This window comes from Polyodon spathula, chromosome 17 (assembly GCF_017654505.1).
Source record: "Polyodon spathula isolate WHYD16114869_AA chromosome 17, ASM1765450v1, whole genome shotgun sequence".
Lineage (NCBI taxonomy): Eukaryota > Metazoa > Chordata > Actinopteri > Acipenseriformes > Polyodontidae > Polyodon > Polyodon spathula.
The window spans coordinates 19,592,792-19,615,301 of record NC_054550.1 but is presented as its reverse complement, the minus strand read 5'-3'; the positions used below and the strand labels follow the sequence as shown (position 1 = coordinate 19,615,301).

General features: G+C 41.8%; 1 protein-coding gene across 6 annotated transcripts in view; it reads left to right on the top strand.

Annotated features, from left to right (window-relative positions):
- LOC121330142 (alpha-(1,6)-fucosyltransferase) overlaps positions 1-22,510 on the top strand; it is a 286,595-nt gene that overhangs the window by 166,774 nt on the left and 97,311 nt on the right. For 5 of the 6 annotated variants that reach the window (XM_041276439.1, XM_041276437.1, XM_041276438.1 and 2 more), the window contains one exon: positions 10,578-11,028. In XM_041276439.1, the coding sequence (XP_041132373.1) occupies positions 10,826-11,028 (203 nt within the window). In that variant the 5' untranslated portion in view covers positions 10,578-10,825. Of the gene's footprint in view, positions 1-8,769; positions 8,859-10,577; positions 11,029-22,510 lie in introns of those variants that run through there. The other variant, XM_041276442.1, reaches the window with a different exon arrangement.

Sequence of the window (22,510 nt, the reverse complement as noted above, 5' to 3'; positions counted from 1 at the left end):
TAGGAGTTCATACACCCTCTGACAGCCTGCATGCCTTTGACATATGGAGGGTTGGTATTAAGTAATGGACTGCTTAAATGACATTCAAGACAAATAACAAATGGGATTTTGCTTGTTGGTCGCAGAGTCTGTTGTAGCACTATTTGATTTACTGTCACCTATTGTAGTGGAATAGTTTCAACAAATTACTTGGATCAGTCTGGTTCATATCTTGTGTTTGCTGCCTGTCTCTGTTTCTAAAGGTATAAATAATAATAATAATAATAATAATAATAATAATAATAATAATAATAATAATAATAATAATAATATACACCCAGCTGTACAGACTGTAATTCTTTTCAGATGTTTATCAGAACAAACCCTGAGTAGGAAGACCGCTCTCTATGTTCAGAAGGGTATAGTAATTTATATTTTATTCTGATGAGTATATCACTCAATTATTTAACTGTTGCAGCATTTTCTTGAATTTGAACACATTTTCAAAATAAATCAAATGAATGGAAATCTGTAGTCATTTTGATCTGCTGATTTGCCGGCTGGTTTGTGCAGCTGCTCTGAGGCGAAGTTGGTTAACTGGATTCAGACCTGGAGACAGTCTGGGGTTTGGACCAAGAACCTTGTGGACACCATCCCTGTGTTAAAACATGTCCTCAAAATCATGTATTGAAGGTGTCAATACAGTAACAGGGAGGATATGAATAGTCAGCACTGTCCATACAGGGATGTTTTTTATCCCCGATCGCTGAGACCATCCCATTACTTTCCATGTGGTTATTTTATCCAAAGATGTTCTCTGAATCATCAGGAACATCCAAGTAAGCTAAACCAATTGGATATTTTAGTGGGGTAAAGTTTGTGGGACTTTTAAATATAATGTCATCTCATCATTCAGTTGCATATTTCACTACGTAAAGTGGTTTCATTTTGTTATGTTTATTATAGGATAGCATACACATCACTATCTGTGCTACCCGATTCAGGCTCTGTGGAAGTCACTGCTTTAACTGGCAATGTAATCCCAATACTTGTTGGGGACAGATAAATTGCCCATTTTAACCCGTTTAGAACCCTCACTTATTTACGTGACATATTTTAATGAATAATCTGTCAACTCAGTGTTGCACTTAACAGTGATGTAGCAACTCCACCTTCCCTGTTTCAGTAAGTGGGCAATAACACCAAGATTGGCATTGATAAAGTCCCTTATGATACCACATTGCTTTTAATTTGTAATCTACTTTAGTCATTTTAACACAAATGTTATTACCACAGACAATGCCTTTCAATTTGTTTGGTATGTTAAATACCTACAGTAAAAACGTACTCCCTGTGGCTCAGCTGGTAAAAGTGCAGTCATACAGACAGGGGAGCGCAGGTTTGGGTACTGGCTGTGCTAAATTGCAGATCTTCACTTCACAGGGAGCGTTGCATTGGCTCTGGCGCTCCTGCAGGCTAGGGAGGCAAAATCTTTACCCTTACCACACTACAGCACAGCTATTATTATTATTATTATTATTAACAGTTCTTAAGCATTTTTTTTTTTTATCTACAGTTTTGCATCACCAATACTCAACAGTACACTGTTTTAAAGATCGCTCATCTCCAGTACAGTTATTCAGAGAAAGTGGATTCGTAACTAAATCGACTACGGTGTTTCCACTGTCTGGTGAAATAAAAAAAAAATATAGAGATAGAATATTAAATTCTGCATACTGAAATGACATTAACAGTCGGCGAAATTCAGTGCTTACCCAGCATATTAACACCCCGCCTCTGCTCACGAATGATTGGACCGCTCTCAGATCTTTCACTTTCCATTTGTCTACTCACTCGCCTTCAATTTTCATGCAAATATCGTAACTGTTGGTTAAACTTACAGTTAGTACCTGCACTTGAAACACACACACTTTATGTCCCACCTAGCTAACTTATGATTGGGCTACCACAGAGACAATGCAGCTATTCAATTGGTTGATCGTATCGCAAAAGCCATTCATGAAAAAAATGTTGCGTACATACAAGCACATCATAAGCGGGCAGCGCTGTCAACAGGCTGCTGTGGTGCTTTTGTTGAAAAACATGCTTAAAGCTTTCTTCCTTTTCCCGTGCTACGACCCGCCAGAAATGTGTTCATGACCCATAATTTATGATGAGCTGCCGCGGGCAAGATGGCCTGGCTTCGCCTGCACGAATTTCCCCGTGTGTACGACTTTGAGGAACGCTGCTATAGAATGACCAAATTTTTTGCTTCACAATGTCGAATTAAACCTGCTGAATAACGTTAACATATTGAATTACACACCGCTTTGTAGTTTCTCATATAAACAAAAACCTGACAAGTTGAAAAATGTGACATTTAAAAATCAGAAAATACTGTACTACTAATACTATTATGGCTTCCGGTACATTTTTGCGATATCATTTTGTACTTTCTTTGATTACATGATATTAAAAAAAGATCTGAATTATGTTCATATAGTTTTTTTTTTTGTTTGTTTGTTTGTTATTTTTTTTAGTTATGTATTGATCCTAAAATTCTAGGTGATGCAAAACTTTTGGCCATAGCTGAATATGCAAATGAACAGTTCTTACAACATTAAAAAAAATAAAAATAAAATAAAATAAAATAAACTATCCTACTTCATATTGTAACATTTTGCACTGTATGCAAACAAAAAGACTTCTTACACAACTAAATGCATTATCTTTATGTTCTGTACATGATGTAATAATAATGTATGTAGGGTATTGTTTTGGAACAAAATATAGATACATTTTTCTGCCTTCTCTATAAATGACATAAATAATCCAGCTGATTATCTCCCTTTCTTTTAGAACCCTGGAATAAGTGAGCGTCCTGCTCTTTCTCTTTCTCTGTCTTTGTCTAATGATTCTATTTAGTCCCCAGGTGGCTCTGTTGTACATCCTCTCTGTAGAGGTTTTATAAATGTATCCAAAACACTGATTTCACTTCCACATTATTGCTGTGCTTCATTGCGCTGCACTTTGCTTTCTTACCTTCCAGTTACCTAAACTCAAATTGAAAGAACTTTTCATGTAGGCTTCAGAGCACCAGGGCTAGCGATCGATTTCTAAAAGGCAGAATGCTTAATAAACAAGATGCAGTTTGAATTTGTATAACTTCATCACCATATTATTTTAGCTGTTAGGAGAAAACATTAAACTCGCACTTCTTGACTGTCTTGAAATGGAAAGAGGTTTAAAAAAATAAATAAAAACATTTACATACCTTAACTTCAGTACCATTTTGATCTGAATGATGACCTATTTGCTGTTGTTATTTAGTATATTTATTTATTTTTTTATTTTAATTATTGTGGTCCTTGGGAATGCAGTGCTTCAGCGCACCTCAATCCTGACCTGAACACCTCTGGTCTGCCAGTCAGTCCTGGGCCTCTGTCAAGCTGAGACAGAAAGTTGTGCCATATTAGTTGGTGGCTTTGTGACATTAATGAATTACCGTTGGGGGCTAAGTTAAAGCAACCAAACTGGAAACTAAGAAAGAGTTGAACTTGACCCTAAATTTCCATTACTGTAAGGCCTTATACAGTGCCTATAGGAAGCATTCACCCCACCTTGGATGTTTTCACAGTTTGTTGTGTTACAACCTGAAATCTTGATGCATTTAAATGGGATTTTTTTTCCTTTGATTTACACAACCTACTCAACACTTTGAAGAGGCAAGAGAATTTTGATTATGAAACAACAGTTAATGAAAAAAAAAAAAAAAACTGAAATGTCTTGGTTAGATAAGTATTCACCCTCCTGAGTCAATACTTAGTAGAAACACCTTTGGCAGCAATTACAGCTGTGAGTCTTTTGGGGTAAGTCTCTACCAGGTTTGCACATCTGGATTGTGCAATATTTGTCCATTCTTCTTGGCAAAATTGTTCAAACACTGTCAAGTTGGATGGGGATCATTGATGAACGGAAATCTTCAAGTCTGGCCACAGATTCTCAATTGGATTCAAGTCCGTGCTTTGACTGGGTCACTCTAGGACATTCACTTTCTTATTTTTAAGCCACTTCAGTGTCTCTTTGAATGTGTGCTTGGGGTCATTGTCCTGCTGAAAGGTGAATCTCCATCCCAGTCTTAGGTCTTTTGCAGACTGAAGCAGGTTTTCCTCAAGGATTTCCCTGTATTTAGCTCCATCCATTTTGCCCTCTACCCTGACAAGCTTCCCATTCCCTGCCGATGACAAGCATCCCCATAGCATGATGCTGCCACCACCATGATTCACAGTAGGGATGGTGTTACCTGGGTGACTTGCTGTGTTGGCTTTGCGCCAGACATAAGACACGGAAAAGTTCAATTTTTTTCATCGGACCCAGAATCTTTTTGCCAATCTTCACATCTTTCCAAATCTCCCGCATGCCTTTTTGCAAATTCCAAGCGGGATTGTACATGGGCTTTTTTCAGAAATGGCCATTCACCCATACAGGCCAGATTTGTGGAGTACCTCAGTACTTATGGACATGGGACAAGGTTTATCCACCATCTACAGCCAGGGGGGAAAAAAAAATATGCCTGTCTTTCAGAGTTGTCATTGGCTTCTTGTAGGCCAAATAGTTCAATTTTTGTTTCATCGGACCACAGAATCTTTTGCCACATCTTCACATCTTTCCACATCTCCCGCATGCCTTTGCAAATTCCAAGCAGGATTTTACATGGGCTTTTTTCAGAAATGGCCATTCACCCATACAGGCCAGATTTGTGGAGTACCTCAGCTATTATTGACACATGGACAGTTTCTCCCATCTCAGCCATGGAATGCTGTCTTTCAGAGTTGTCATTGGCCTCATGGTGGCTTCTCTGACCAATGCCCTTTTTACCCGGCTGCTCAGTTTGGGTGGATGGCCTGCTCTAAGCAGATTCTGGGTGGTGCCGTATACCTTCCACTTCCAAGATCGACTTGACTGTGCTCCAAGGGATATTCAATGCGTTTGAAATCCTCCCCTGATCTGTGCCTTGCCACAACTTTATCACTTTATCACAAAGCTCCTTGGTCTTCATGGTAGTATCTTTGCTTTGACTGCACTACACAACTGTGGGACCTTACAGAGACAGGTGTATTTAATCTGAAATCATGTGAACCACTTTTATTGCACACAGATGGACTCTATTTAACTTGTTGTGTGAATTCTGAAGGTAATTGGTTGCACCTGAGCTTATTTAGGAGTGTCATAGCAAAGGGGGTGAATACTTATCTAAGACTTTTCAGGGTTTTTTTTCACACATTGAAAGTGTTGAGTAGGTTATGTAAATCAAAGGAAGAAAAAATCCCATTTAAATGCATCAGTCTTCAGGTTGTAATACAACAAACTGTGAAAACGTCCAAGGGGGGTGAATACTTCCTATAGGCACGTATGTCGGAATTCCTTCAAAAGTGTTGTCCTTACTTGTATATATTCCTGCTACAGGAATTCTGACCATGTTTAAGATTTGTGGTCATATTGGTTGTTAGTGCATTTTAGGGTTGATTAGGCTACATACTTGCCAAGGATAGGCTTGTGAGTAATGTCAAACCAGGAAGAGACAGAGACAAAGTCCTTTGAGTACAGCGCTGATGCACACATTTATTATAAATGATAAAAATAAACACACACTAGACAGAACACAGAACATGCACATTAACAAAATAACCGGCACAAGGGCCAAAACAAAGGAACTGTACAAAACACTCAAGGAGTAAATAACACAGGAAAAATGGCGCAGCACAGTACACGAAAAACACTCGACACATACCTCTAACACCAACATTACCTGTAACACAATAACGATTTCACCACCCGTGATCACCGAATTTATAAACCTGTGGCTGGAGCCTTAATTAGTTATTTAAACATTTATTCAATTGACGGCTCCAGCCATATTCCCATGTGTGTTTGCAGGGAGGATCTTAACTCAGTCCCTGCTACCCAATACTTCCCACATACACAACCCTGTGCCTCAGCAGGGATCTCGCCACACTGACACATATCTCCCCCAATGTGCACAGCTCATATGGCCGCCATCGGCCACCTCCCCCCTTAAAACACAACCCCCCTCCACTCATGTCCGTTTTTCCCCCTGTGATCTCCCTCTGTCGGTGGCGGTGGGAGCAGCAGGTACTCTCCTCCTGGCGGTGGAGGTGGGAGCAGCAGGTACTCCTCTCTTGGCGGTGGAGGCAGCGGCAATACTGACAGCAACTCGAGACCTCAACCTCAATAGAAGTAGCATCCCAATGGCTCGCAGGCAGTGGTTCATCGTCCATTCCTGGAAGGGGGCAGTTGGCTGGGAAGTGCCCACACTCCCTGCAGGCAGGGCACCAACTCGAGACCTCGAGAAGGCGGAGATAGGCTTCCCAGCAGCTCTCCTGCTGGCTAGTTAGCAGGGGTGTGGGGTATTCCTGCCCTCTAAACAGTGGCAGTGGAGACAGCAGGGCTCTCCCTTTTTGGTGCTCGACACAACAGGACTTCGGGCTCACCCCCCCCCCCTCGTCCGTGTCCCCATCGACCTCCGGGCAGCTTTCCTGTTCATGCCCACAGCAAGAGCAGTAGGTGCACCATTCTTTATCCTCCAGCTCCGCTGTGGAGTACTCCTCTGCTACCCACTGGATGGTGCCGAAGGTTCATCTCCCTGCTTCCCCTGTCCCTCTTTTGGACAGGTGCCTGAAGGGGCGCATGGAAGGCGCAGCGCATGGTGGTGTGTCCGGGTTTGGTACAGACAAGGCACCAAAACCCTGCTTCCTCCTTCAGGCTTTTTGACTGGCCATTCCTCTGCTTTCCCTTTCAGCTCCTTCTCCCCATTTTTTCTTTCAAAAACACACAGACGCAATATTTAATAAAAATAATAATAATCCCCCTGTGACAAGAAATGGCTGAGTGGTGATGTCAGGCCAGAACGAGGAACAAAAACACAGAGGTAAGGTAGTACTGCAGTGAACAAAAAGGAGCAGCGCACCTTTTATTTGAATACAAAAATAAAATAAAAGGTTGAACAAAAAAACACTTGCTCACAGAGCACAAAAAATAAATAATTAAACCAAACAAAATCTCGAACACAAATAAATCAGTCAGGCTGGGCAATCGCCTTCAGTGATCCTATGTTTACTATTTTTCTCTCTCCTCTCGCTCTCCCGTTCTCCACTTCTGAACACACCACCCAGAGTGCAGAGAGCTGCAGGTATTTATACAGGTGACCATCTCCCGATTAGCAACAAATTAATCACTTAATTAATTCGGGGGATGGCCAACTTCTGCACAAGGTTTCAAATTAGCAACTGGCAGTGGACGGGCTGCCAATCTCGTCTCTGCCAGAACAAAATAAAAACAAAACAAATGCACGGCTATGCCATCATAAATACAATATACAAAAACACACAGCGTTCTCCGACAGTTATACAAATACATAATAAACACAAATAAATAAATCATAATACAAAACACAAAATAAGCTGCACAGGGGCGGAGGGGGAATCTCTGTTCTAAAAAGAAATATTGTACAGGGCTGCTCACCCTGTTACACCCCTGCAGTACTGCTCCTGGCCTGCCTTTGTGGAGGTGCTGTTATTCCACGCACTGACTCCATATGTCATAAATAGACTTGTGGGTGACGTCAGAACAGGGACAGAGACACAGTACTGTGAGTGCAGGGCTGATGCACAGATTTATTATAAATAATAAAAATAAATAAATACTAGACAGAACACAGAACAAAACACTCACCACTTACCTCTAACACCATTTCGCCACACATGATCACCTTATTTATATACCTGTGGCTGGAGCCCACATGTGTTTGCTGGGAGGATTTTAACTCCATCCCTGCGATCCGGTACTCCCCACATATGCAACCCTGTGACTGGGCTCTTGCCCTGCCACAGTGTGTTTTGTTTTTGCCTGGCTCTGAATAACCTTTCCTTGCTGTATATGTGTGATTTGCTGTCACCTTATGCCTCTAGCTGCACTTTGTATTTCTCATGGTTGCAGCTCCCTAGGGTCGTTTGTGCTCTTAACCATCGGGACTCTACGCTGACCCCAAACTTTAAACTTGTACAAAAATCCTTTTTCTAATCCTTTAGCTAATTGCTTATGAGTTGAGGTTTCTATAGCTGATAAATTTATAATAATTATATTTGTCTTCATTTTGCTGATGTTTAAACTGTTTTTTTATGGATTTTGAAGCACTCTGGAAGGGTTGTAGAAAACTGCCACTGTATCACTAAAGTGTTTTCCCAATTGCATTCCGTTTGTAGGTGATTCTGTATCCAAGACTGCATGAATTATTCCTTTAAATGTACTGGCTAATTTTCACCTCCAACTAACTACATATGCCTCTTGAAAAATGTAGAATCAGTGCTGACCATGTTGGACCAAAACTAAACTGACAGCAGGCAGGTACTTGTGTATATACAGTAGTGTCTATATGTGTGAGTATAGGGTGTAGCAGATGCGATTGTTAATTTCCTAGTAGCTATTTATGTATTACTGTATTACAGATAAGCAATCTTGTACTCTCCTGTTACAGGACTGCTGATAAGCTTTGCTTTTCAATTGTATGTTTGAATGCGTATCAAAAGGTGTTGTCCGCTGTATTTCTGCAGTTGCCTGGTACAGCTGTCCCTTTCCAAGCCTGATTACATGCAACAATTAGTCAGAGGTGTGGAGGAGCAGTTTATTTTCTTTCCACTCATTTTTATATCATTATTGAGTCCTTCACCTCAGATCTGTCATCCCTAATTTATTCAGGAGTATCTTCAAGGACTGAACTCCCAGTAGGTTCTGAGCCTCACAGGATAATTGCATCAGTAAACACTCTACGCTGCAGGAAGCTCTGAGCCGTAAACTGGCAGGTAGGAAACAGAAACTGCAATTAATATCTAGACAAGTGCTTGAGTTTGTTTTTAAAGTGTGGCACCGGTGCGTTGTTAGGAAGTCTTCAGGTTGATCCTTTCTGTCAGTCAGTGCCAATTGCAAGAACTAAGCAGGGATAATTCAGAATATTAGCTCATGAAATTGTGTTAGTGATAAGACCCTGTTCAAACCCTAGCAAGCACACAGACGGGGGCCTATACTGACATTGAGTGGAATTTTCTGTTCTACATGTTGTTATTTGATTTAGTTTCCTACTAAAGTACAGATGTTGTCTTCCACTGTGGAAAGCTTTGTGCAATGCATTATTCGTTTGCAATTACAAGGCAGTGCAGGAGTCAGGACTTGGTTAATATGCTGATAGGGTTATCCTGGCGACCCACTAGAAGTTAAATTTGGGGGTGAGGTTTAGAGGAAGAAAAAATCTTTTGTACTGTTTTAATGTTTAATGAGTTCACATTACAAAGCATTCAATTTTTTCATAAAATTAACACCTAGATTATCCCACAATAGTTATAATTTATTATAGAGAGTGTTTTATTAAAACTAGAATGTGATGTCCAGTATATTTCCGAGGGATATTTTTGCATAAACTCTGTTGCAATGTATTTTATATGGAGCTTATAAGTGGTATCAGAAGTGCTTATTAATATTTTACTTCTCTGCACATCCTGGTTTGCAGCAGTTAATGCATTAGCATTTTTTATAACTTGAATTATTGACCAAGGGTGAACAAACAGACAATCCCGCATCCTACATTTTGAAATGCATTTTTTGTTTCTGCAAAGTTTGCATATAGGGATTTGTTTTGTAAACCAGATTGATTCTATTTCTGTACATTTGCAGTTTGTTCTTCAAAAATTGTGCACAGTTAGCACTGCGGTAAATGTTTTATGTATATCTAAACACTTAATTATCAGCACTCCACAATCTGGAGATCAGCAGTTTGAGAAACATTTACAACAGGCTGCTAACCATCATTGCTAATAATACTGTTGTGATGTATTACTTGCTTTAACATTTCTTTGGTAGGATTCATTGCATATATAATTCTTCTGTTGTTTGTTCAATTATAAATGATTTACCCAAGATAGCCCAAACTAACCATTTCTACAGCTGGGCGGGGTTGAAGCACATGACAATCAAGTGACTTTCACACAGGATCTCCTAGTGAGTGACAGAGCCAGGCTTCAAACCCATGACTTTATTGTTGCTAATAAATCTTGCACCTACTCAGAAGACTATGTAGTATATCTCAAAATGCTCAGCGAATTAACCTGCACAGTATATCTGAAAAACTTTGGTTCAGCACAGAACAAGCCCCTGGCCATAGTAACTGTCTCTGTTACTATAATATTTGTCAAACCTATAAAAACTAGTATATTGCTATATCTTGAGCAAACTTGATTGTCTTGCAGTCAATCAGATAACAATTGACATTCTCCCCTATATCATCTTGTTTAGTTTCTCTCACCGTCTCATCTTTCTCCACTCCGCAGCAGGTTTTGTCAAGGCTGGTTATCGTAAGCCCACCTTGTTTTGTGCAATAGCTACATTGAAGGCTTTGAAAGACAGCATGTACATCTATGCATTGTAACAGTGAAAACAAACCTTTAATCAATATTTTCGTTTCTTGTCTGAAACAGCCATTTCTATAAATTACATAAATAATCCAACGAATTATCTTCCTTTCTTTTTAGAATCCTGGAATAAGTGAACATCCTGCTTGTCATCTCGGGAGCAGAAAATTCAAATTGTGGCAGGAGTGGAAAGAAGCTTGAAAGAGCAACGGACTTCAAGACTATGTGGTGAGGAGGGACGGACGGAAGGAAGGCAGGCAGGTAGACCGCGAGGTCCCCTCACTCACACTCGGAGCACTTAAAGATGTGCGGTGTCCGGCTGTGAAGGCATCATTGCGAGCTTTGTGAATAAACTAAGGGACTTGAAGATGCGGCCATGGACCGGCTCCTGGCGGTGGATTATGCTCATCCTCCTGGCCTGGGGCACCCTGCTCTTCTACATCGGAGGACACCTGGTCAGAGACAATGACCACCCTGACCGCTCCAGCCGAGAGCTCTCCAAAATCCTGGCCAAGCTGGAGCGCTTGAAACAGCAGAACGAGGACCTGCGGAGGATGGCCGAGTCTTTAAGGTAGCATGCCAGTACCATCTATAACAGGGGTGGCCAACCCTGGTCCTGGAGAGCCACAATTCTGCAAGTTTTCTGGGTGTTTTTAAATCATCAATGGTAAAGACCTGAAAATGTTAGTATTGAGCAATTAAGAAAATAACTTGTTTCAAATAAGTAATAAGAGCTCCGGTGGAAAGAAAACAGAAGACCGTGCTGCTCTCCAGAACCAGGGCTGGCCACCCCTGATCTATAACTATTAAATACTCAATAGTGATAAATTGAGAAATACTGAAAGAAACGTAATGTAGTATTTCTAACCAGGAACATTAGAGTACATGATACAACCCCACACTTCTAAACTGGCACTGATTTAAATACTGCAGCTATGGCAGTAACCAAACCTCCAGAAATAGGAAGATTAATACAACAGAAAAAGTAAAAAATGTTCAACAATCCCATCATTTAAAACACAGATACACGTGCCCTGGAAAGTTTGGTTGATTGTTGCCATAAAACTGTTAAATAACGCATGTATTGCATCTGCCACTATATCAGGTGAGAAGAGATTTGCTATATGCACATGTTTTAGAGTGACAGTATTAAGATTGGTTGCTGCTTTGATCATTAAAATAGAGATTGGGAAAGTGATGTGATCGGTTGCAAAGTAACGTCACTAAATCAATTATTTACAATACTCAAGATCAAACTGAAAGAATCACAACGTTACGTTGAAGTGTAGCTCTTCACAGAATGCCATGATGTCCCATTATTTATCCAGATGAGTCAACTGAGAACAGATTCTAATTTACAATGACGACCTGGCACTTGGACTTGACATGGTTGGAGTTTTGGGGTCTTTAAAATAATTCAAATTGGTTACAGTGCAGTCCTTTTCTAAGTGGCATGACAGACCTAATGTGATGTAAGTGGGCTTATATGCACATATCAGACCCGCACATACATTTTAAAATTGTACAAATTCCTGAATCTTGTTTACAAGCTTCTCTCAAAGCGCAAGTTAATTAGGCATTCTTTGTATCTCAGGGAATTTGTTTTCTAATCTTGAAACTGTGCAGGCAAACCAAGCGGCCGAAAGTCCTGAACACTCACAAATGTCAGTGAGCTTTGTTACAGCCTTGACTTAGTTCTCAAAGTAGATGGCAGGAGAAACCTTTGCACTCCAGTACACCAGGGGTGTTATTTGAAGAGCTGTGGATTTAAGGGAAGTCACTGTGTGTGCAAATGAAACTAACACGCACACAGGAACTGGTTCCAGAAACATGCTAGTTACAATTACAATATGCAGAAAAGTATAATCTCCAGAAGAAAGTTAGTGGAATTGGATATTGGCCATTGTTTTTTTTTTTTAATTCACAACAAACTTTTCAGGTAATGGTTGAAAACGGAGACTTGCGGCTACAGGAAAATGTATTATTGAATGACAGCAGGCTATCCAGCCCATAGAAGCTCTTTCAGTTTCTTGTAGCTGGTTGATCTCAAAACTGTGTCAAGGGGCCCCTGAGTAAACATTGTCAAGTCAGGTCTCAAATGATCTAAATGATTCAGCATCAACAACAATGGTAGGTAATCCATCCGATACTGTACCTTCACCACACTGTGTAGAAATTGTATCCTACCCTCAGTCAAAGGTGTCCTCTGCTTCCTATATATATATATACACAGTACCAGTCAAAAGTTTGAGTACACCTGCTTGAAACCAGGTTTTTCATGATTATCTATGCTTTTAACTGTAGAAACTTGACTATAAACACTTAATATTTCATTATATGATACGTGTACTTATATAAGCTGATAATCATAAGTGAATTGCATTCAAAAATTTAATTTTTAAATGAAAATGTAAATCTTGTCAATTTCAATGAAATGGTCACTCAAAGCAAGGGGATTTCAGTCTGAAGCCCAAGTCTGTTAAAAGTCTGAAATGTGTATAACACTGTGTTAGAACACTGGCCTAAGTATAAAAGTCTTTGTTAGATGTTCTCTGCGTTAACTAGCATGTTACCTAATTAACCTTTTGTCACCAATTATTGTTAACAGGTGAGGGTCCATGATTACGATAAATATAGGTAGCATAGGCACAAGTTTTTCATTCCTGAATGTAAGGGAGCAGAAAATGGCTCAGTTAAGAAAAGAAAATAATGTAATTACTTTAAGAAATGAAGGTCAATCTTTAAGACAAATCGCAAGAACTTTGCAAGTGCCTGTAACTGCTGTGGCCAAGATCATCAAAAAATTTGAAGAAACTGGCAATCATGAGGGCCTGACAAGGTCAGGCAGGCCAAGGGTGATCTCAGAATCAGAGAACAAGTTCATTCGAGTCACAAGTCTGTGAAACCGGCGATTAACTGCCCCTGAAATACAAGCTCAGCTAAATGCTACAAGAAGTACAGATGTTTCAACATCAACTGTTCAGAGGAGATTGCGTGAAGCTGGCCTAACTGGAAGAATAGCTGCAAAGAAACCATTGTTAAGAGTGCAGAATAAGAGGAAGAGACTTGCCCGAGCCAAAAAACACAGAAACTGGACGTTTGAGGAGTGGAAGTCGGTCTTATAGCCCGAAGAGTCAAAATTTGAAATATTTCGGTCCAACCACCAAGTAAGATGCAGAGAGGGTGAGCGCATGAGTTCTGCATGTGTGGTTCCCACTGTCAAGCATGGAGGAGGCAGTGTCATGGTCTGGGGTTGCTTTGCTTGTGCAGAGTTGGTGATCTTTACCAAGTCCATGGCAAGCTCAACCAGCATGGCTATCATAGCATACTTCAGAGGCATGCTATTCCATCAGGATTACAGCTAGTTGGGCAGTCTTTCATTCTCCAGCAAGATAATGACCCTAAACACACCTCAAAGTTGTGCAAGAACTATCTGGCGAAGAAGGAACGTGAAAGACAACTCAATCTAATGACCTGGCCTGCCCAGTCTCCAGACTTCAATCCCATAGAACTTGTATGGGATGAACTAGACAGAAGAGTCAAAGCAAAGCTAATCACAAGTGCCCTACATCTCTGGGAATTGCTGCAGAAGAGCTGGGAAGACATGTCGGGTGATTTCCTGCTGAAACTTTTTAATTAAATGCCTTGTGTTTGTGAGGCTGTTATTAAGGCAAAGGGTGACTATTTTGAGGAATCCAAGACTTAGAGACAATTTTCAATTTTCTTAAACATTGCTTTGGTACTCCTTATGTTTTGTTTTGTATATTGCAACATGTATTTTCATTTTCAAGTATTTACAGAAACGTATGCGACGTAAAACATTGTCAATTATGAAAAAAACTTAGTTTTCAGCAAGTGAGCACAAACTTTTGACTGGTACTGTGTACATATATATATATATATATATATATATATATATATATATATATATATATATATATATATATATATATATATATAGTGCCTTGCAAAAGTATTCAGACCCCTGACCAATTCTCTCATATTACTGAATTACAAATGGTACATTGAAATTTCGTTCTGTTTGATATTTTATTTTTAAACACTGAAACTCAGAATCAATTATTGTAAGGTGACATTGGTTTTATGTTGGGAAATATTTTTAAGAAAAATAAAAAACTGAAATATCTTGCTTGCATAAGTATTCAACCCCTGTGCTGTGGAAGCTCCCAGTTTGCACCGATGAAAGAAATTGCCCTAACGAGGACACAATTACCTTACCATTGGCCTCCACCTGTGAACCATTAAAGTTGCTGTCACATTTTCTGGATAAAAACCCCACTGTTGAAGGATCATTGGTAAGGCTGTGAATCTGAAGGAAAATGAAGACCAAAGAGCATTCTACAGAAGTTAGAGATAAAGTAATACAAATGCATAGATTAGGGAAAGGGTACAAAATAATATCCAAGTGTTTGGATATCCCAGTGAGCACAGTTGGATCAATAATCAGGAAGTGGAAGCTGCATCACATCACCCAGGCACTGCCAAGAAAAGACCGTCCCTCAAAACTCAGCGCTCAAACAAGAAGGAGACTTGTGAGAGAAGCCACAGAGAGGCCAACAATCACTTTGAAGGAGCTACAGAGTTCAGTGGCTGGGAGTGGAGTAATGGTGCACCAGTCAACCATATCAAGAGCTCTGCATAAGACTGGCCTGTATGGGAGGGTGGCAAGAAAGAAGCCGTTACTCAAAAAGTACCATCTGAAAGCACGTCTGGAGTTTGCCAGAAAGCATGAAAGTGACCCAGCTGCGATGTGGGAAAAGGTTTTGTGGTCAGATGAGACCAAGATAGAGCTTTTTGGCCAAAACTCAAAGCGCTATGTGTGGCGCAAACCTAACACTGCCCATGCCTCAAGACACACCATCCTTACAGTGAAGTATGGTGGTGGCAGCATCATGCTGTGGGGATGCTTCTCATCAGCAACAGGGACTGGGCATCTTGTTACAATTGAAGGAAGAATGGATGGAGCAAAATACAGAAAAATACTGCAGGAGAATCTGCTTCAGTCCGCTAAAAACTGAAGCTTTGGAGGAAATTCATCTTTCAGCAGGGCAATGATCCCAAGCACAAGGCCAAAGCAACATTGGAGTGGCTCAAGAGCAAAAAGGTGAATGTCCTACAGTGGCCTAGTCAAAGTCCTGATCTCAATCCCATTGAGAATCTGTGGCACTATTTGAAAATTGCGGTCCACAAGCGTCGTCCAACCAACCTGAACAACCTGGAGCAAATCTGCCAAGAAGAATGGGCCAAAATCACTCTGACACTGTGTGCAAAGCTGGTACATACTTACCCCAAATGACTTAAAGCTGTTATTGCAGCGAACGGTGGCTCTACCAAATATTAATGTGTGGGGGTTGAATAATTATGCAAGCAAGATATTTCAGTTTTTTATTTTTCTTAAAAATATTTACCAACATAAAACCAATGTCACCTTACAATAATTGATTTTGAGTTTAAATGTTTTAAAATAAAATATCGAACAGAACGAAATTTCAATGTACCATTTGTAATTCAGTAATATGACAGAATTGGTCAGGGGTCTGAATTCTTTTGCAAGGCACTATATATATATAGTGCCTATAGAAAGTATACACCCCCTTGAACTTTTTTCATATTTTGTTGTGTCATTGCCATTTAAGTTTCATGCATTTAAGTAACAATTTTTTCCCCACTTATCTACACACCATACTCCACACTGTTAAGGGAAAAAAGTTTTTTATTGAGAGAAAAAAAATTATATACAATATAAAAAATACAAAACAGAAATATCATAATTGGATAAGTCTCCACCCCCCTGAGTTAATACTTGATGGAAGCACCTTTGGCAACAATTACAGATGTGAGTCTGTTGGGATAGGTCTCTACCAACTTTGCACACCTAGATTTGGCATTATTTGACCATTCTTCTTTACAAAACTGTACAAGCTCTGTCAAGTTCTTTGGGGAGCGTTGATGGACAGCAATCTTCAAGTCATGCCACAAATTTTGGATATGATTTAGGTCGAGGCTCTGACTGGGCCACTCAAGGACATTTACCTTTTTGTTCCTTAGCCACTCCAGGGTAACTTTTACTGTGTGCTTTGGTTCGTTGTCATGCTGAAAGGTGAACTTCCGTCCTCAGTTTCAGGTTTCTTGCAGAGGGCAACAAGTTTTCCTCAAGGACTTCTCCATTAATTTTCCCTTCTATCGTTTCAAGTACCCCAGTCCCTGCCGATGAGAAACATCCCCATAACGTGATGCTGCCACCACCGTGCTTCACAGTAGGGATGGTGTTCTTTGGGTGATGCGTTGTGTTGGGTTTGCGCCAAACATAACGCTTTGCATTTAGGCCAAAAAGTTCCATTTTAGTTTTGTTAGACCACAAAACATATTGCCACATGGCTACAGAATCTCCGGAGTATTTTCTTGCTTACTTCAAACAGGATTCAAGGTGGGCTTTCTTAAGTAATGGCTTCCTTCTTGCCACACTACCATACAGGCCAGATTTGTGGAGTGCTTGGGATATTGTTTGTCACATGCACACTTTGACCAGTCTTGGCCATAAAATCCTGTAGCTCTTGCAAAGTTGCCATTGGCCTCTTGGTAGCCTCTCTGATCAGTCTCCTTCTTGCTGAGGGTACACCTTCCACCTCTTAATAATCGTCTTGACTGTGCTCCAAGGGATATTCAAGGACTTTTTATACCCATCCCTTGATCTGTGCCTTTCAACAACTTTGTCCAGGAGTTCTTTTGAAAGTGTTTGAAAGTGTAATGGTTGAGTCTTTGCTTTGAAATGCACTAACCAGCAGAGGGAACCTACAGTAACTGCTGAATTTATCCTGAAATCATGTGAATCACTACACTTTAACACGGGTGGAGGCCACTTAACATGGTGTGTGATTTTGAAGGTGATTGGTTACACTTGAGCTGGACACTTATCCAACCAAGCTATTTCATTTTTTTTTTTTTTTAAATAAATTTTCTACACATTTCTAGAATATTTTTCTCACTTGGAAGTTGTGGGGTAGGATGTGTAAATAAATAAAAATGTTTTCTCTTTTCATTTATTTACACACACACATATACACACACACACACGCATATATATATATATATATATATATATATATATATATATATATATATATATATATATATATATATATATATATACAGTGCTGTGAAAAAGTATTGCTCCCTGTCTGATTTTCTGCATGTTTGCACATTTTTCACATTGAATTTGATCAGATTTTTTTGTGGGTTGTAGTAGTATATAGAGGGAGTCTGGATATCTGGATATATAAACTGAAATATCTTGCTTGCATAAGTCTGGGAGAAAAAAAATGACACCAAAATTTGGTGCTTCTTTAATTTATTTGGTTTGCAAGGTAATCAAACATGTAATCTTCAGGTCTGAAAAAGTTATTGACCCCTAGTTAACTCAACCAAATTAAATGGATAATTAGGGTCAGCTGTTTGAATATTTTGGTTAACAATCAGGCCTGATTTGGGCCAGCCCTGCCCAATATAAATCTGACTAACTTTGGCCCTTACCTTCAGGAGTGAAGTTCTCAGCACACAGGTTCTAGAGGCACATCATGCCACGATCAAAAGAAATTCCTGAATTTGTTGATGTCTATCAGTCTGGAAAGGGTTACAAAGCCAGTTTTAAGGCTCTGGGGCTCCAAAAAACCACGGTTAGAGCCATATTGTCCAAATGGAGAAAGTTTGGGACATTAGTGAATCTTCCCAGGAGAGGGCGTCCTGCCAAAATCTCTCCAAGAGCAAGGTGTAAAATCGTCCAGGAAGTCACAAAGAACCCTAGAACAACATCTAGGGATCTGCAGGCCTCTCTCGCCTTGGCTAAGGTCAGTGTTCATGATTCCACCATCAGAACGACACTGGGCAAAAATGGGTTTCATGGCAGAGTAGTAAGGTGGAAACCACTGTTTACTAAGAAGAACATGAATGCTTGTCTCAAGTTTGCCAGAAAGCACCTGGATGAACCTGAAGAGTCCTGGAACACTGTTCTATGGACAGATGAGTCAAAAGTGGAATTTTTTGGCCAACATGGGCCCCGTTATGTCTGGCAACAACCAAACACTGCATTGCACAGTAAGAACCTCATACCAACAGTCAAGCATGGTGGTGGTAATGTCATGATTTTGGGGTGCTTTGCTGCATCAGGACTTGGACGACTTACCATCATTGAAGGAACCATGAATTCTGCTCTGTGTCAGAGAATTCTACAGGAGAATGTCAGGCCATCCGTCCGTGAGCTGAAGTTGAAGCACAGCTGGGTCATGCAGCAAGACAATGATCCAAAACACACAAGCAAGTCTACATCAGAATGGTTGAAGAACAAAAAATTTAAAGTTTTAGAATGGCGTAGTCAAATTCCAGACCAAAACCCCATTGAGATGTTGTGGCAAGACCTGAAACGAACAGTTTATTGATGTCATTGAGCTGAAGCAGTTCTGCATGAAGGAGTGGGCCAAAATTCCTCCATGGCTCTGTGAGAGAGCAATAACTACAGGAAGCATTTGCAATTATTGCTGCTAAAGGTGGTGTAACCAGTTATTCAGTCTAAGGGGGCGATTACTTTTTTACACAGGGGCATTGGGTATTGCATAACTTTCTTTAATAAATAAATGAAATAAGTATCAACATTTTGTGTTATTTGTTCACGCAGGGTCCCTTTTATCTAGTATTAGATTTTGTTTGAAGATCTGATAACATTCAATGTCAAAAATATGCAAAAATGCAGAAAATCAGACAGAGGGCAAATACTTTTTTCTTTGTACTTGTGGCAGGAAATGGCGTTGCAGTGACCCAGACCAGAAGAAAGCACAACAAAAACAAAAGTACGGTGCACTGGCGCCCAAAATGTGGATTGGGCTTTCCATCCACGCTGCAAAACAATAACAAAACTAAAGCACAGCTATGCGGTCATACAAAATAATAAACAATCAAACAAGACATACGACGGTGTGGGGGTGGCCATGGTGGGAAGTCCTCCTCCCCCCCCATGTCTTCCTGGCTGGCAGCTCCCTCTTCCAGGGCTTCAGCCACTGTTCCTCCTGCTGCGAAAGTGTGGCTGGGGGAGCTGGTCTTCTGTCCTCCCCCTCCTTCATGGCCAGCAGCTCCCATTTGTGTGGCTCCGACCACCGTACATCGTGCCGCGAAAGTGCGGATGGGGGAGCTGGTCTCCTGACCTCCCCCCCTTCTTTGCTTCCTGCGGTCCTGCAGGACTAGTATCGGCTCCAGGCAGCGCAAGCCGGACAGTGACACAAGGCAAAGCAGTGCCGGCAGTAGCTCCAGGAGAAGCAGAGGAGAGAAAAGCAACCCCAGGCAAAGCGGGACCCTCGACGACCCCAGGTGAAGCAGAGGAGAGACAGGCAACCCAGGCGAAGTGAGACCCTCTGTGACCCCAGGCGATAAGAGAAAGAGAAGCAGTCCCAGGCGATGCGGAGCGACAGGCATCCTTGGGCGGTGTGAGGCAAGCATCCTTGGGCGGTGTGAGGCAGGGCAGCAGCGGACCCTCAGGGTGGAGACGACGGGAGGAGAGCCACGCGTAGCTGTGGTGCGGGGTTTGGCCCTCTTCATAGCCACTGTGGCTGGGTGTTTTTCCCCCGTGCTCCCCTCAGCAACCTATGCAGGGGCTGTGGAAGTCCGGCAGCATCCTGCCCCGGTCCATCCAATGCTGAAAGGAGAAGCAGCTCCTGCTTCTTTCCCTCTAGCGGGGTTGGAGACAGAGGCAGCTCCTGCTGCTCTGCTCCTGGTGGTGGTGGAGACAGAGGCAGCTCCTGCTGCTCTGCTCCTAGCGCCGGCGGCCGGGGCTCCTCCCCTTCTGGCAGCGCCGGCGGCCGGGGCTCCTCCCCTTCTGGCAGTGCCGGCGGCCGGGGCTCCTCCCCTTCTGGCAGAGAAGGGGAAACCAGCAGGCATAATCCCTCTGCTGGTGGAGGTGGGAGCGGCACGTAGTCCTCCTACGGTGGTGGAGGTGCCACCAGCAGGTATTCTCCCTCTGCTGGTGGAGGTGGGAGCGACAAGCAGTCCTCCCATTGAGGTGGAGGTGGAACCAGCAGGTATTCTCCCTCTGCTGGTGGAGATGGGAGTGACAAGCAGTCCTTCCATTGAGGTAGAGGCAGAACCAGCAGGCATTCTCCCTCTGCTGGTGGGTACCTGGGCTATGGATTCACCGGCTCCCCCTTCTTGGGCTGTGGATGCTCGGGCTCCTCCCACTCAGGATGAAGTGGGGCTGGGCACAGCAGGCGTTCCTCTGGTGGGAGGGGGAAGTTGGCTGGGAAATGCCCCCACTCCCCACAGATGCAGCAGCAATCCCATGCTGCGGAGGAGGGCTTCCCAGCCAACCTCCAGTGGCTGTGGTGGGACCAGCAGGCACTCTTCCTCCGCTGGGGCAGGCTTGGGCTGTGGCTGTTCGGGATCCTCCCTCTTGGGCATTGGCAGAGTCTGTTATCTCACCCAGAACCACTCTGCTGCATCCCCAACCAGGCCCTGGTTCCAGGCCTCCTCATATTTGGGGTCAGCATAGGGGCAGTCCTCCTGAATGTGCCCAAACTCACCACATGCTCCGCACATGTGGGCCCCTTCAGCCCTCCATTCTTCCTGCTCGGCTGCCCAGTCCAGAGGTCCAAACCGAGCTGGAGCCCAGGTCCGCCACCTCTTCTGCTGCTGCGGTTGCTGCAGCTGCTGCTGTTGCCTCTGCTGCTGCTTCTTGCAGTTCCTCCTTGTGGCAGGCTGGTGAGTGGATAGAGGCCCAGAGACAGTCTGGAGTTCAAAAAAATAACTATTTTATTATAAACACAAAAATGAAAGGGCACAAGGGCCAAAACAAAGCAATTTAAACACAAAATAAACAAAATAAAGCAAAAATACACTCACAAAAATAAAGGTTTCCAGGCTGGGCAATGCCTTCACTGGATTCAAAACATTCAAAAATCACAAACACCAAAACACCAACCTGCTTCCTCAGCTTCCTCCTCCCAAATGAAAAGCAGAGGCCTCCTTTTATGTCAGGTGGCTGGGCGCTGATTGATCGTTAATTAAACTAATCATCTAATCAACCCCAGCCACCTGAACACAATGAACCAAGGCAGGTAGGGGAATTTAACCCCATCCCTGCCAATTTCTAAAGAGCAGAGCTGTGCTCTGCCACACTCCTCTTTCCTCCCATCCTTCCATCCTCTTCCTCACTTCAAAAAAAAAAAAAAAAAAAAATTATAACAATTAATTAAAAAAAAAAAACGAAACTGCAGTACCCTTCTGCAGTACCTCTTCTGGCCTGAGTGGAGATCTGTGGGGGCTCTGGAGATCCCATCCTGGACACCACGTGTGGCAGGAAATGGCGTTGCGGTAACCCAGATCAGAAGAAAGCACAACAAAAACAAAAGTACGGTGCACATGCGTGTGAGCCATTTTATTTAAAGCAAATAATTTATTTAATACAAAAATAAATAAAATATTTAAACAAGCACATGCTCACAGAGCACAGAAAATAAATAATTAAACAAAAATAATCACGAACACAAAATAAATTACACATACAGGTCAGGATGGGCAGATTGCTATCACTGATCCTGTATTATTTTAGATTTCAGATTTCCTCTCCTCGCTCACTCACTCACTCACCCACTGACTCACTCACTCACTCACTCACTGACTCACTCACTGACTCACTGACTCACTGACTCGCTGACTCACTCACTCACTCTCATTCCGGCTCTGAATACACCCGGAGTGCAGAGAGCTGAAGGTATTTATACAGGTGACCATCTCTCAATAAGCAAAAAATTAATCACTTAACTAATGGGAGATGGCCACCTTCTGCACGAGTTTTAGAATGTGGTTGGACTTCCCATCCACGCTGCAAAACAATAACAAAACTAAAGCATAGCTACGCGGTCATACAAAATAATAAACAAACAAAACACACGGCGGTTCGCCGTCATCTATAAATGCATTTCAATTACAGGCTATAAGGCAACAAAAGGTGAACATTTTGAAAGGGGGTGTAGATTTCTATATATATATATATA